The 15,775-nt window shown below is 46.7% G+C and overlaps 1 protein-coding gene across 1 annotated transcript in view; it reads right to left on the bottom strand.

Annotated features, from left to right (window-relative positions):
• The window catches only part of LOC146191405 (putative glutamate receptor), a 39,525-nt gene that overhangs the window by 1,785 nt on the left and 21,965 nt on the right, over positions 1 to 15,775 (bottom strand). The window contains exon 8 of the mRNA XM_084600320.1: positions 12,183 to 12,375. Coding sequence (XP_084456446.1) covers positions 12,183 to 12,375 — 193 coding nt within the window. The remainder of the gene's footprint in view (positions 1 to 12,182; positions 12,376 to 15,775) is intronic.

Genomic DNA, 15,775 nt, shown 5'->3' with positions numbered 1-15,775 from the left:
TCTAGCCTCAGCGGGGAGCGGTTGTCGTGGTGATTGGCGTATGCGCCGACGCGCTTTATGCATCGTGGATGCAGAAGAGCAAGAGGATAGCGCTATGGTTTAATGAAGTGGAAGGAGCAGCGAAGGAGTTAGTTTTCCAAGAATTCAGCAGATGAGATTGAAAGTGCACCGATGCATCGGTAAGCATGGAGTCCGTGACTATATCACGAAAGCAATCGAATTAAATTAAGGTCGCAAAAGAACGCTGAATATGAACTTGAGCGCAGACGGGGAAAAAAAGGCATGTAGGTGATGCGCAGAACCTGGCAGAGGTCTGCGAAACACCAACACTGGGCTGCCCTTCGTATCTGCTATTCCGCTAATGCCAATCGGCTGTCAATGTTTAACTAAGACAACAAGCTTAGTTTTACCAATGTTTCTCAAACGTTCATGTTTGAGGAAGTAAGTTGAAAGCTGGACCCCATGAATGTGCCAAGTTTCTAGTAACGGCACACACTTGCAACTTGAAGTCAGTGCTTGAGTTGAACAAAGAAGGCTGAACACGCTACCGCGCGACAAACATGACCTAAAACAGCAGAGGCTTCAGCACACGTAAGCTTTTCTCCGAATACAAGACTGTTTGGTAGCGTGATTTGTTACTGTGTACGCTCGAACGGAAAACCCAAAGTAAAGCAATGCTTATTGGCGCTGAGGTAAGAAGAAATGTACACGCGAAACCAGGCAGAACTTAAATTCGTAAGACTTAATTATGGTTGCGCAGTCCTGAGATGACAGAATCAACACAACAGAGGGTTAACAGAACGTGTCTAAACTCTGAGAACGGCTGACCCACCAACGCCGTCTCCAGTCGCTTGTCTGTAGGAGAAATGGCCGCTGACGCAACGAAGCATATAAGTACTGCAGCGTTGAGCGCGGGTTATTAACGGGAAATTAAGAAAATTCGACTCAGGGAAGCAAATCCCAAACATTTCGAATTGTTTATTTGCACAGTCATCAAGTCAAACAAATGAGTTGGAAATTTACAGAGGCGAAGAACCGCAGCCAATGCCAAAAAAAAAAAAAAAAAAAAAAAAAGACAAGAGTGTTGTGTATTTTGTAGATCTTATGACACAGCCGCAAGCAGAAACTGACGCTGCTTTGGCTCGAGCGATCTACTCAGTCAGCGTGCCTTTCTGAGGTTGAAAATGAACATTGAGCACCTGAGTAGACATTCGCTCAACTTGGATACCTTGAATAGTGCTTCGTGTCTGACACTTTTGACAGAAGGATCTACAATTATTCTTGGTAAGGCAATCATGAGTTTTATTGTGGCTACCGAAAAACTGTTGCTTTACTCATCGCTCCAAATAGACAATAACTGTCGCATAGCGAAGTATATTACTGACGATATATGCATAATGATCGAATCGGCGGGAATCGGAAAATTAGCAGCACTAGATAGGTCAAGGTTGAGAGTTTTCCACTCCTGCAAGATTGCAAACGCTGGAGATTCGCGACAAGCCACGTACATAGCTTAGGAGTAGACCAGTTCGTTTGTACCGAAAAGGCTCTACAGGGAGTGGATCCAAAATTGTAGCACGTAAAGCAATACCAAAAGACTAAGAAGAAATTAAAATCAGGGACTGCCACACTTCAGAGCGCAATAATGTGCTTCGAGCAAGAAAGGGGGGGGGGGGGGGGGGGGGCATGATTTTCTTACTCGCTTACTTCTCAGTGTACCCTTATACAGATTTTATTATAAAGTGACCTCAAAACATGCAAGCCCGATGTAAAACCTGTTTTGAATCCCGTTCGAAGCTGTCTGAAGCTCATTACACCAATTTCGCCAGATACCTCTTCACCACAGCAGGACAACGCTCTAGCTGTTAGATGCTTCATAAGCCTTCCCATTAGTAGCGAACTAACAACAAACCTAGCAACCTCTGAGCTGAGAAGCGACAGTGCCTTCGAGCGAAAAGAAGAAAAGAACTATCAGCAAGTGCGAAACGCGGTTTTCGACAAGTCCATATTGCTGCTAAATTGCTCAATGCTAAGTACAGGTTAACATCTGGATGATCCTCAGATTGTAAAAAATCAAAGTGAGTATCTCAGCAAGGCGTGCACATTTTGATGGGAATCGGTAAACTGACTTGCAATGCTGCCTGGTAGAGCACGTTACACAGCGCTTTTGACCGAAACGGGCATCTAGAGCTCTGCGATTCATGTGGCATCAACTAGCCGTCCGCGCTTCCCGCATGCCGATTGTTACAGATATCACAACAATCTTCCAGCTGGAAACGAAAGTAGTCACGTTGCAGAAACGTCAGTACAAAGCTCGGCAGCAGATTCACATCGAGGCATGATCAAAAGTTTTTTATTCTTTGTCGAATCAAGCCGAGGACATAACTCGAAACTTCAAACGAAACTGCTGCGCGTAGTGCTCTTTGCAAACAGAGCGATAGCGAGTCCGACATAAGTCATTTATTGCTCAGCTTTCCTGTTGACTTTCGCTGTCAATCGAAGAAAAAGTTCGAAGAAAACCATGAAGACCTTGGTTATGCGCAAGTACCACTATTGCCCTTACGCGTCGCCAATGAGACGGTGACATTACCTCCGAGATCATGTTCTCTTGTTGAAGTGAAATGCGACGTGGCGCATACAGGCGATGGCGTCGCCGAACGGGCAGTTACCCTGGTACTCAGCCGAGGTGTTTCTATAGCTCGAGGGCTGGTCAACTTGACCAATGGGCATACCGAACTGCTGCTGACAAACTTCAGCGACGAGCGTCAGCAAATTCCGAAAGGCACAACTGTGGCCTTTTTCGACAGCCTCCCAAATGCGCAGCACTGTTGCTTACTGCAACAGAGAGGATCAGTGTGCAAGACACCCGTAACCATCGTTGATGTGAGCCCAAATCTGTCTTCTTCAGAGCGGGACCGCCTTTTGGATCTCATAGATCAATTTCGAGACTGTTTTGCTTCAGAATCGCGGATCGGCCAAACGCCTTTGACAAAACATCGAATTATCACGGATGACTCGATTCGCCCGATTCGACAAAATCCTTACCGTGTGGCTCCGAAAGAACGTGAAGCCATTCAGCGCCAGGTGGCCGAAATGCTTAGAGACGACGTTATCCAGCCGTCACAGAGTCCCTGGGCTTCACCCGTGGTACTTGTTAAAAAGAAAGACGGCAGCTTACGATTTTGCATAGACTATCGCAAGCTCAACCAAGTGACCAAAAAAGACGTGTACCCTCTCCCTCGCATCGACGACTCCTTGGATCGCCTACGAAATGCACGTTACTTCTCGTCGATGGACTTGAAAAGTGGATATTGGCAAATCGAAGTGGATGAGAGGGATCGGGAGAAGACAGCATTCATCACTCCCGACGGATTGTATGAGTTTAAAGTCCTTCCGTTCGGTTTATGCTCGGCGCCAGCAACATTTCAGAGACTGATGGACACTGTGCTTTCGGGACTTAAGTGGCAAACATGCTTGGTGTATCTTGACGACGTGATAGTGTTTTCGGCTACATTTGAAGAGCATCTACTCCGTTTGCTAGCTGTGTTTCAGGCCATACAATCTGCGGGCCTCACATTAAAACCCGAGAAGTGCCACTTCGGTTACGAGGAGCTGCAGTTCTTAGGCCACGTCGTCAGCCAAGAAGGTGTTCGGCCGGATCCTGAAAAGCTCTCCGTAGTCGCCAAGTTCCCAACACCTACGGACAAAAAGACATTGCGGCGCTTCTTGGGTCTTTGCGCCTATTACCGTCGGTTTATTGCTGGCTTCTCACGAATAGCCTGGCCATTAACTTCACTGACTCGTGACAACGCTGTCTTTCGCTGGGGTGAAGAACAGCAACAAGCTTTCAATGAGCTGAGGAGGCGTCTACAGACACCACCTGTCCTGGCGCACTTTGATGACGACGCCCCTACACTGCTTCATACGGATGCCAGCAACGTGGGCTTAGGTGCTGTGTTAGTGCAGCGCCAGGATGGTGTGGAAAAGGTAATTGCTTACGCCAGCAGGACCCTATCTAAAGCAGAAGCGAACTACTCGGCAACCGAAAAAGAATGTCTTGCAGTGGTATGGGCGGTTATGAAATTCCGCCCTTATTTGTACGCTCGCCCCTTTCAAGTCGTCAGCGACCATCACTCTCTCTGTTGGCTGACGAACTTAAAGGACCCTTCAGGGAGACTCGCGCGTTGGAGCCTTCGATTGCAAGAATTTGACATGGCAGTTATTTACAAATCTGGAAAGAAGCACACGGATGCAGATTGCCTTTCGCGAGCGCCGGTCGAACCTTCCACTATGACCGATGAAGACACTGCGTTTTTAGGTGTCATAGATGACGCAACGCTTTCCCAACAGCAGCGAGAGGATCAGGAATTGCTCCCTCTTATTGATTTCTTGGAGAAGCGAACTACGGTTGTGCCGAAGATTTTCGCCCGAGTAATCTCTTCATTTTTTATTCGCAACAACGTCCTTTACAAGAAGAACTTCCGTCCTGGGGGAAACAGTCTTCTGCTCGTCGTCCCATCGGTTCTCCGCACTGAAGTTTTGCAAGCGTGCCACGACGAGCCAACCGCCGGTCACCTAGGCTACACCCGCACGTTGGCTAGAGTACAGCACGGATACTACTGGCCAAAACTGCCGGCGACAGTGAAACGCTATGTACGTACGTGCATTGACTGCCAGCGCCGTAAATCACCCCCTGTAAAACCAGCTGGCCTACTCCACCCTCTTCAAGTGCCAGCGACACCTTTTAAGCAAATCGGCATGGACCTCCTGGGACCATTTCCGACGTCTACAGCCGGGAATAAATGGATAATTGTCGCCACTGATTATCTGACCCGCTACGCGGAGACCAAGGCTCTGCCAAGGGGTACCGCCGCCGAAGCAGCTAGGTTCTTCGTTGAGAACATTGTCCTGAGGCATGGCGCTCCGGCACTTATTATAACTGACCGAGGAACTACATTTACGGCCGAACTTTTGGAAATCGTTCTTCGCCTCAGTGGTACCAGTCACCGTAAAACTACTGCCTATCACCCTCAAACCAATGGGTTGACGGAACGCCTCAATAAGACCCTCGCAGACATGCTTTGCATGTACGTCGACGTAAACCACAAGAATTGGGACGAAATACTTCCCTACGTTACGTTCGCCTACAATACGGCCCGCCAAGACACCACTCGCATGACACCATTCAGCCTCCTTCACGGGCGACCAGTAACAACTATGCTGGATGCAATGTTGCTCCCGAATGCCGACACCGATGATCTCGACCAGGACGCCGAGGAATTCGCTCAGCGTGCAGAGGAAGCTCGCCAACTAGCTCGTGTGCGGATTCAAAATCAGCAGGAGCACGATGCACAACGCTACAATCAGAGACACCGGCATGTAATGTACGAACCTGGCGACAAAGTGTGGGTCTGGACACCTATTCGCCGCCGTGGACTCTCCGAAAAACTATTGCGACGATACTTTGGACCCTATGTTGTTCAGCGACGTTTAACCGACGTCACTTATGAGGTGATGCCAGACGGGGTGTCGACATCAAAGCGACGCCAGCACCAAGCTGACGTCGTCCACGTCGTGCGTATGAAGCCATACCACTCAGTCTGACCTTAACCTCCTACTTCCTTTTGTTCTCATCGGGACGATGCTTCCTAAGGAGGGGGGCAAATGCCGCATAGAAGACGACGCAAAAGATGACGACAAGCGCGAGCCTGGAAGTGAAAGAAGCTTGAACACAAGACTTGTTCTGGTCGACCATTCAAACCATCTATCGCTAGGTTCTCCTTGGTCTTCTACCGAGACGTGACACTTCATATGTGTGTATTCCCTGCAACCCTGAGCATGGTTAGTAATGCTTAGCTATTAAACAATTGTATCTGCTCTGTTATTGCCATATTGTTCTTTTCAGGACCCCATTTTTCTGGTAAAGCAACAAAGGAAGCGGTCACTTTCTAAGCCATATAATAGTTACAGAAATTTTGGATCCCTCAACGTGGCCATAAAACTCAGCACGAAGACGCTTGAGCCCACCGACGCTGATCTAAGCATAGCCAAAACAGAAAATTCGAACCCTGCGACCTTCAACATTGCAAACAGGCGCATTTACTACGTACAGAAGAAAAGGGGTGAGGCATCACTGAGGCAAAGTTCGCCTAGCTGACAGAGCAATTAAACAGGATACTTTAGCCTGCAGCGTTACCTAGAAAGGCGATAGCTGCGTACAGTTGGTAAATCCAGAGCGAATTCTCGCCTGCTTGGAACATGCACAGCGTTTACATTTCTCTCTGTGTCGAGGTCAAAGGGCGTAACGTAGGCACCGAAAGGCGTTCCGCACCATCGCTGACACGTAATTTGTGTCGATCTACCCCATTTTCTTATTACACTCGCTTCACTCTGTATAGCACGGGATCCAGCCCGACCGCACGAATGTCCACGTGCTGCCCATAGTCGCACCAGGCACTATAGAGTCCGTAATGCGCCGAATGAAACGTGACGAGCCTCCGGAAAACGTACGCGTGGCGAGGGAGTGGTCATTAAGTGCGAATTTCGGCACGGGACGACGATGCGCGCTCGATCAGACCGTGCGCGAAATTGAAAACTGCGCAGCTCTTGTATGTGGTGCGTTCACAGGAGCCGCGCTGTACGAGAGATAGAACATAGTGGTCCATTAAGCGAATGAACACACAAGGCGGAGATGGGGGCGTGTTTGTTACCCGTGGCTGTTATACAACATCGCGAATGAAGACAAGCCGACTACAGCCCAGCCCCTCCCCTCCCCCCCTCCTCCCAACACTGATCGGGTCGGCCGGGGCATCCCTCCTTCCAGTCACGTCTGCTGCCACTGGGTCATAACTCCACGTTTGCCTCGAAGCCGTATCATGTCTGCCAGCGGAGGCCGCGACCCAGTACGCCCTTTCCATTTATGTCAGGATGATTTTTCGGAAATTTATTCCAGAGCCCTCCAATACAGTACCGCTTTCACTCATTCTTCTTTCATTCCCAACTTCACCCCTTCCCATATGGAGCTGTTGAGATGTCCACAGACACGTCGTCCAATTACTGCAACATACCATTCGTTTCGATTTTTTTTTTACCTGCGCAATTAAAAATCAGTGTCTCTCCAGCAATCGCTAGTATATTCTTATGTGGTAGTGACAATGCCTAAGGCAACAAGTGAATAGAATAGTGTTGCACTGAAAGGAACTCTTCATTGGGCTGACTTGTGCTAGAAAACGAATTAAGCAACTCGACGGCGCCGACAGCCGCAAGCAAGTTCCTTTGTCGTCTAACTACGAATGTTCGTTGCACTGGTCAGCACTTATTTAATGTCGGCGAAGAAACACCTAGAGGAAGTCGTCGAATGTAACTACACCAAACTTCAACAATGCGAAAGCTGCCTCTAGTGGCTACAATACCTCGAAATGCATCTGGGCGCATCTTGTGCGATAAAAACAATGATAAAGCCACGCCCGCGGCTTTGAGCGTGCAGAAAGTGCACAAAATTTTCCACTATTTCCTAGATTTTTCTGTGCGTTACAAACATAGAGACAAAACTGCATACCGGCGGCTCCTTGCAGCAGCAAATAAAGATAATAGCTTGCGGCAATATACCTTGTGTTTCCGCGAACAAATTCAAAAATTGCTAGAATTGATGAGTTTGAATTCAAAAAGGAATGTCTGCAGGAACACATAATCGTTGTTTGTTTTGTAGGGTCTAACATCCCAAAGCGACTCAGGCTATGAGAGACAGGACTACAAAACTTTCGACCACCTAGGGTTCTTTAACGTGCACTGACATCGCACAGTACACGGACCCACTCCATTTTGCTTCCATCGAAACGCAGCCGCCGTTGCGGCTGGGATCGAACTCGGGTGCTCCGGCACAGTAGTTGGGCATCTTAACCACTGCAGCACCGCGGCGAGGCAGGAATACGCTCTTAAATGCGGTGTCAAAATTTGCTAGAAAGCTATTCTTATTATGCAAGTAACCAACTAAAGCTCACTAAATATCTTTTTTAATTATCGCAGGCGGATTGTTAGTGCCAATGGGAATTTGAAGCCCTGTGCAAGACCATGAACAAAAACTCATTTTCTAAAGCCCACCAACACAAGGAAATACGACGCCTTGTTTTCGTACGAAACCGAAACTTAGCGTAAGAGACACGCAGGATGCTTTGCATAAGCATCGAGGCACCCTACATGTTGTGCACAGCAGCGCAGTATGTAGTCTCCCTAGGAAGCTTGGTAAACACGCGACGTCTGCTGAAGTGTGCGGTAACTGGCGACAAATTAGAACTGTCTGCTCTACAGGCTCTACTACGACGTTTCATGAACTTTCTTCCTCTCGATTGCTGTCAAAAACAACGACCGCGTACTTGGCAATGATTGGTGTTTATGTGCACCAAGCTGCGAGGCAAATGAATGGGCGCAGTTAAAACTTAGTTGCAGTTAGAACTAACCGCCGTAACCACTGGGCATTGTGATGTCTTTACCGAACGTCGCATCTGTACCGATCCTCAGATCTTCGTACGCGTCCCTTGCGCTCCGTTTTCGTTTCGTACGAAAACAAAAAGTGTCGGAATTTATCGCGCTGATGGGCTTTAAAAAAAAAATTCTTTCTTCCTTTTAAAAACTCTGAAATGGCGCCTTGACCCACGACGTCAGCTCTGCTTAGGAGAAGTGATTGTCGAGAATTGTTTAAATAATATTTTGTAGTTTAGTTTTAATAATGCTGAGAACAATTCTTTTAATTTTTTTATAACATACGGTAATAAAGTTCCTTTGAGATGCACGGCTTCCTGCACTGCTTATGTTTCTTTATAGCCCGCCGCGGAAAGGCCTGGTTATAAAGCGACTCAACAATTGTTTGAAATGTTTCATACGCGTAAGGCGGATCATGTGCTGATAGGACGCACTTAATCAGCATTCATAACTAGACTCCTGAAATTGGCCAAGCTTACTTCGTCAGTCCACCGATAAGGTTTTTCTTTATGTTTCTTATCATTGTATTTCCTGTGGTGTGGGGTCAGGCAGAATATGGACATGTGATTACTGAGGCCAACCGTCATAACACCGGAAATTGCGCTAAAACCATTTGCACAGAAATAGGTCAATGAGCGCTTCTGAGGAATCGGTCACCTTGGTTTTCGATTCAGTCTCGTTTTCAAACGTATCACTGAGCAACAGGTCAAGGAGGTGTTTAGTAGCAGGTTGTTAGGAGATTAGATTTATGCTTACGTCACGTACTGTAACTGCGTCCACTTATAAATGGTTGCAAAGTCCCATATTTTTCCAAGATAATTAAGAAATGTTTGCTCACAGCCTAAAGGGGGTCTATAGACGACTATCGCAATAATGTTATTACAGGACACAGTTAGTACCTCAACATCCTCATTGTTTTCACAAAATTTGGGCAATCTCTAGTAAGCATTGCCATTTTTCAGTCAGTCAGTCCGCCTCCTTTCCTGTCACCCCTTGTCCGTGAACCACTAGAGTAAATTTCAAGATAAAAACATATCATTCACCTTTGGGCGACGTTTCCAAGAATACTATGGCATCACATTTTAACGTAGTTCGTTCAGCAATGTGCATAAACTTCGGATGTTTAAATTAAAAATTGAGAAATCGTTCTTATCGAATTTCCTTAAACCTAACATTTGGGAATTGAAAGAAGCAATGTGAGTATAAGCCATAGTGATATTGGACAAAACCATCAGGTGTAGACCTTGAAATGATGCTCGAAAATTTTTCTAATCTTCACCAGAACCAAGGGAAATCACACGGGCGCCTTCCCTTTTGCGAGAGAAAATTTTCCCGTTTCGTGCCCACAAACTCATAGTCAAGTTCTTTTGCCTCTGTGCGGACAAGCCAGAGCAGCCGCTTATTGTACATAGTCAGATTTTTCTCAAATCGGAGGTCATGCCCATTTCTAAGTTCCTTAGCTTAATACAGTCATTGATCATTTGGTCTTGCGACTCACGAAATGTATTAAAACTGTAGGGTCATATTTTTATTTTTTTTTTAAGGAAGCCTGTAAATACCACAAGGTCAGTCTTTCTGAGAGGATCAATAACAAGCGACTGGGTTGATTCGTTCACTTTTGACAGCAAGTTTTCACCATCCTCTTGCAGTTCAAGGGTTTGACGTCTCTCGCATTGCTCAATCTCATTCACTTGCATTTTAAGGTTGACAATTGCATTTCTCTGGTCGGCTGCTCAAGGCCGTCAGTTCGTTTTTTGAGGATCTCAATATCAGAGTGCTGTTCTTTTCTGGTTCCCCTTCTCTCCCCCCCCCCCCCCCCCCCCCCCTCTTCCTCCGTGGCGGCGACCGCGCGTGTTCTCCGATTGCTGCGTGCACTCCTGCCACTGTTCGCCGCTGCGTATACCCCCCCCCCCCCCCCCTTTCTCCTGCGTGGAGGCGACGGTGTTCTCCGTTTTCCGAAACCGCCGCTGGTGGTGGTGAACTTTTTTGTTGCCCAAAAACAGGGGACCAGTCAAAGGACCTGTAGCGCTGGCTTAGAGGAGGTCGACGGGGATCCCTTAGGATGTCGCGGCCTCCACCACGTGCTGGATAAGCCAGCGTTGCTCGCTATCAGCAGATCACGGTGTGTGCACTCCATCTTACCTTATGTCTTGACTCGCGATCAGCGTCAGCGGCATCAGTCAGTCACTCTTATCTCTTCGCCGCGCAATGTTCCGATGGACCCACGCGCTGCCTCCCGCAACCTCCCGATAACCTAATTGCTCTCTTCATTTCTCCGGCCACAAAGTTTCCTTCATGACAGTCAAGGGCGGTTAGTGAGTTTTTCTTGAAGAAATACGTGTTAAAAATAAAAAGTGTGTGTTTGTACATACATGTCTTGTTCGAAATCTTCGCCTCGATCTATTGAAAAGCTGAAACAACTAATGAGCTACGCTCAAATTTCGCATTAGGAGCCAACGTAATGGTCGGCAAATCTTTGTTTCGGTCAGCAATCGTTCACTTTCGCCTTCCTTTTACTGTTCTTTCACTGGAAGGTAAACACGACCGACAGTAATACAAATTGTTATTTCCATATGTGAGAAAGAAATTGGCATCGGAAACTGCTGATCTTATTATCATTTTTTGTCAGTATCTGGTTGAATCGCAGCAAAGAAACCCGATTTCGTTACAATATTCTATGACATTGACCCAAGCGGCTGTGGGACGCTGCACACTCACACAAAAAAAAAAAACTTGGAAATAAAATTAATTCGTCTTCTGGCTGCACAAGTGGTGAGTCCACACGAGATGCCATCTCGAAACAGCCTGTTCAGCTAAGACATCTAGCCATTTGAAACCACGATGTGCTTCAGACCTAGTGTCCTTGGGGATCTAAAGAAAATGGCAGCAACGGTCGCTCCAAATGCGGTGAAATAAAACAAAGCTCTTATTTGCATGCGTTTGTACCAGTACAGCCCTCACAAATAATATCAATGAACAAACATTTTTGAACCAGCTATTATCGAGATATCATCATCATCAGGAGCCTCACCACATCCTCTACATGGCAGAGACCCCTCCCATGTCTCTCCAGATAACCGGGTCCTGTACCAGTTGCTAGCTTTATGTATTTAGGGGAAACCCCCAAGGTGCAGAAAATTTTGATTGTGAAGTAATCATACCCGTTATGCGTGCACAGATTTCTTTTGTATCCACTTGGCAGCGTTCATGTAGACACTTAGGTGTAATTGCGCACTATTACAGGGAAACATATATGTGCACGTGACATGTGGAGCTGGTAAAGTCGAATGAAACGCCAATACCCTACGCAAAATGCTAACACGAGTGCTAAATATGGCGCATAATGCCCTATGTTTCTGTGTAAGCTCTGCACTGTAGACAAGCAAGTTGCACAACACAGGTGCAGTGGTAATGTACTTCACAGCCAGCAGATGAAGTCAGAAGTATTTACTCCGCAACGCTTCCTGGTGCACTTTACACAAGTGTGTTTCGGGGCTTGCTGCTGAGACAAAACTCCTATTCAAAATGTTGAGAAACATGTTCCGCTTGCACTGTGCCCTTCTGCTACTTGCGGCGAGATGTGATACATAAATGCTCTAAAAAATCCTGCGATTGCAGTGAGGTGTACACCAGGAAAATTATTTTTTCGTGCGTATAGTCGAAGATTGTGGTAGCCCTCGTTGTTTGAACTGCAGCCCCCTGGCCCATGCACTCTCGCCAACGAAGGCCCAAAAGGAGAGACCGCACATGAACCCCCAGAGCAGAAAGAAGGGCAAAATGTCCTCTAGAGAGATGTTGTCAACCGATGCGCTACCAGACTGGATGCAGCGTTGCCAGTGACCCTTGGTGTCTTCCACCCATTTGTTGAACAGACCGCTTTCGAACAGCCGCTGGAACCTGCAAAGAGCCCACGGCTGTCATCATTAAACGGATATGTACCATGAAATGAAAATGAAAAGAGACCATCCATGGATGAAGTATGTAGCTTGTAACCTGCATATGAGTGGCACACAGACGGATGAAGAAGTGCTTGGATTAGACCGGAAGCAGCAACTCCAATGTCAATGGTGATTATTCGAGGAGACAGGCACGTAACCAAGCAAGGGCCTGAGAGAACGTTTCCATCTGGGATTTTATTGTCGCTTAGCGCCTCACGCAATGCAGGGAGGGCAAAAATTACTTCCCGGATTTTTGTTAGATATTGCAAAGAGCAGCCCAGAAAAGTCGTTTGGGTGGATACGTTATGCGCTTAGTCAAGTACGAACTGGGAGAAATGTGATCGTAAGCTCACTAGTTAAGGAAAATTCATTTAGTTTTTATTCCCAGCAGACTCAACTTTCTATACAACAGGAGAGACATTTCAAAATCCTGTATTTAATGGCCCAATTCTAATGGCGAACCTTGATTCTAATTACATGCTTGTAGCAGCACTCTCCTGGATAAACAGTCGTGCGTAGAAATGAAAGGAGTAGGCTATGCGTCAAAAATTATGTATAGAAGACAATGCAAAAATAAAGCAGCACACTGCGCATGTGTTATCAGATTTACGTCCCCGATTTAACGAGCGGAACAAATGGTACATAATGAAAGATTCCTTCTCCATCATCTGTTATACACTATTTAATTTCGATTCCTGGCACAACCACCTAGTATGTTCCTAGCACTCTGTAAGAGCCAAACCTCAAAATCCACACAGGAGCTCCTCGAAGCCATATTGGGCCACGCCTACGTCTTTGGTGCTAGGTAGCGGGGGTGTATACAATGGCTACTGCACGGTGGTTGTGGAAGCTGTTTGTCACCTTAGTGCCTTGTGTGTGTTTTGCATGAGTGTGCCAACAAACCGCTCCTTCTGTGCTGCACGGTGGAAGCGGATGGAAGCACCACTACAAGACAACAAGACTGCGTAGAGCCACACCCCGCTTCGACTGGCCGAGCTCGCACTATCAATGAGTGCCACCGTTAACTGTGAAGTCCCCTCTGTTGTATCTCTCAGGAAACATATATTTCGTGTTATGTGTTATAACTGCGGTTGTAACTATAGTTAACCATGACCGCCGCATCTCAGGAAGACGACGAGGGAGATAGACAAATAGTAGAATGGAAAGACAGGGAGGTTAACTAGGTGATGCCCTGTAGGCTACCCTACACGTGGGGAGGGGAACAAAGGCAGAAAAGGGAAAGAAAGAGCGCCAAGGAGAGGAGTGTGTCACATGTCCAGAGATCTATAGTAAAAGGGGCTAGAGAGCGTACACAGGTCTAGAACTAAATCCGAGTCCTTTAAAAAATTAAGGAGCGCTTTCACTAATTTACATTCTGGTGAAGGTATCGTCCAAGGACCTAGAATCTTAGCTTCTATAATAGGGCGAGAGTCCAAGCGGCGGGGTGTAGCAGCCAGGGCGGCACGCTGATGCACGCTCAAACTGAAGGCAGTCACAGAGTATGTGCGTAATCGTTTCATCACGCCAGCACTGCTCACACAACGAGAAGAACAACAAAGTGCCGCTTCACTGCTCGAGCTCGTTTTGGCGCCTAGATTTCTCTTGTTTTGTGTTTCTCACGGTTTAGTTTACGGAGAATTATATTACTTGTTTAAGTACTGGATGAACCCTATTTCATTATAAATACCAGCCCACAACAAAGGAACCGCGCGGACAGCTACTTATGACGTGGAATGCGGATAAATTACAATGGAGAGGTGCTTTCCGTTCATCATTGCCCTAGTTATCGCGAAGTGCGGCCAGTTTCATGCAGTGTACTTTCTCTTGGCAGCAGAACTTATTGCTTAATAGTGCTGCAAGTTCATACAACATTAAGTAATTTGATCTTAAAAAATTACCATATCATGCGGACACCCACCAGTGGCTCAGTATATTCAAGCTCTCAATTACTGATTACGCGGATTCATGTGCAATCCCGGCCGCAGTGGCCGATTTGCTAGATGAGCGAAAAGCACAGGGTGCATGTAAGCAGCGCTATAACGCAGTAAACTAAATAATCCTAAGTAGTCGGAATCAATCAGGAGGCTGTTGCTTCAGGGGGCTCCTGATATGCATCTCCTCCTCGTATATTGAAGCAGCAGTCATCTAAGACGCTGAATACCCTAAGCCCGTCCTAAAGAGCTTATTCACGTGACGTCATTGCAGCTTTACTGGCAACCATGGCACGCACAACGCAACATCGGAGCGGAGGAAAGAAAGAGAGAGAGAAGGCCTACGGTGAATCATGACACCGCGTTGGTGAAATCCCAGCTCTGATTGGACGGCGTTGCAAATGGCGCCTCAAGTGTCTGACAAATGAACGGCGCATAGCAGGGAGGACGCCGGTAGACCGGCTCCGAGTTTCGAACCGCTCAACAGTATGGCGTCTCCACAATACAGGGTTGCCACAACAACCGCCTGCTAAATCTGATAGTGAATAGGGTCTATAGGCTCGTCATACTAAATATTTACTTGGTGTTAAAGTGTACAACAAGGTAGCAATAACAGTGAATAAGAAACCGCAGAGAAACGCAAGAGATACAAAAGACCAGGCATATTGTGTGTCGCGCCCAAACTTCATTACTTCATTACCTAATGATTTGGAAGCCTCTGAGGAAACCTTGGCGCCCCAGTTCTCCGTACACAATGCTTGCCTTGCCTACGCGTCGCAAATCATACTACAGATGTTGTCTTAAGATTATGTTTAAGTGCACTAGTATTCTAGTTCTCTTTGTATGCGTAAGGGAACTGTAAATTTCGATATGTAACAAAAGTTTGGTAATGGCATTCGACGAAACTCGAGCTTGCAATACTTATTGGGCATATTCCCAAATGGCGCCGTACATCAACCTCGCCTGAAATTTATTTTGTGCTGAAGATAAATACAAAAGTTCACTGTAAATTACGTCCTTAATTAGGTGTAACGCAGATCAGTTGCAGATCAGCGGAAACCATCGACCAAGTAGTCGTCTCGCCGTATACCCTGTGTTAGGCAGCACCCAGCGCTATAACTAGATCTGGGCTTTAAACCACTTGGAAATCTTTTCGCTTTCGTAGCCAAATATACTCAGAACCTGTATGTTTTTCACATTCGAAAACACAAGAATACATTTTGCTTATGCTGCCTGTCAGTAAAATGCTTCCGGAGGCCATATATCAGTAATATGTGCATCGTCCAGTGACTATTATTTATCTTCCCTGTTTCTTCTGCTCTCCTTACCACCATTTGTACCTCCATACCCTCTATGAGAAGACATCCACTAGCCGCGGCGCGAGTCAGTACACCTTGGCAACACATACAAGAGCGAATACATACACCT

Source organism: Amblyomma maculatum, chromosome 4, assembly GCF_055883805.1.
Source record: "Amblyomma maculatum isolate TAMU_Amacu chromosome 4, ASM5588380v1, whole genome shotgun sequence".
NCBI lineage: Eukaryota > Metazoa > Arthropoda > Arachnida > Ixodida > Ixodidae > Amblyomma > Amblyomma maculatum.
The sequence above is the reverse complement of the archived record's forward strand: the minus strand, read 5'-3'. Positions and strand labels throughout refer to the sequence as shown.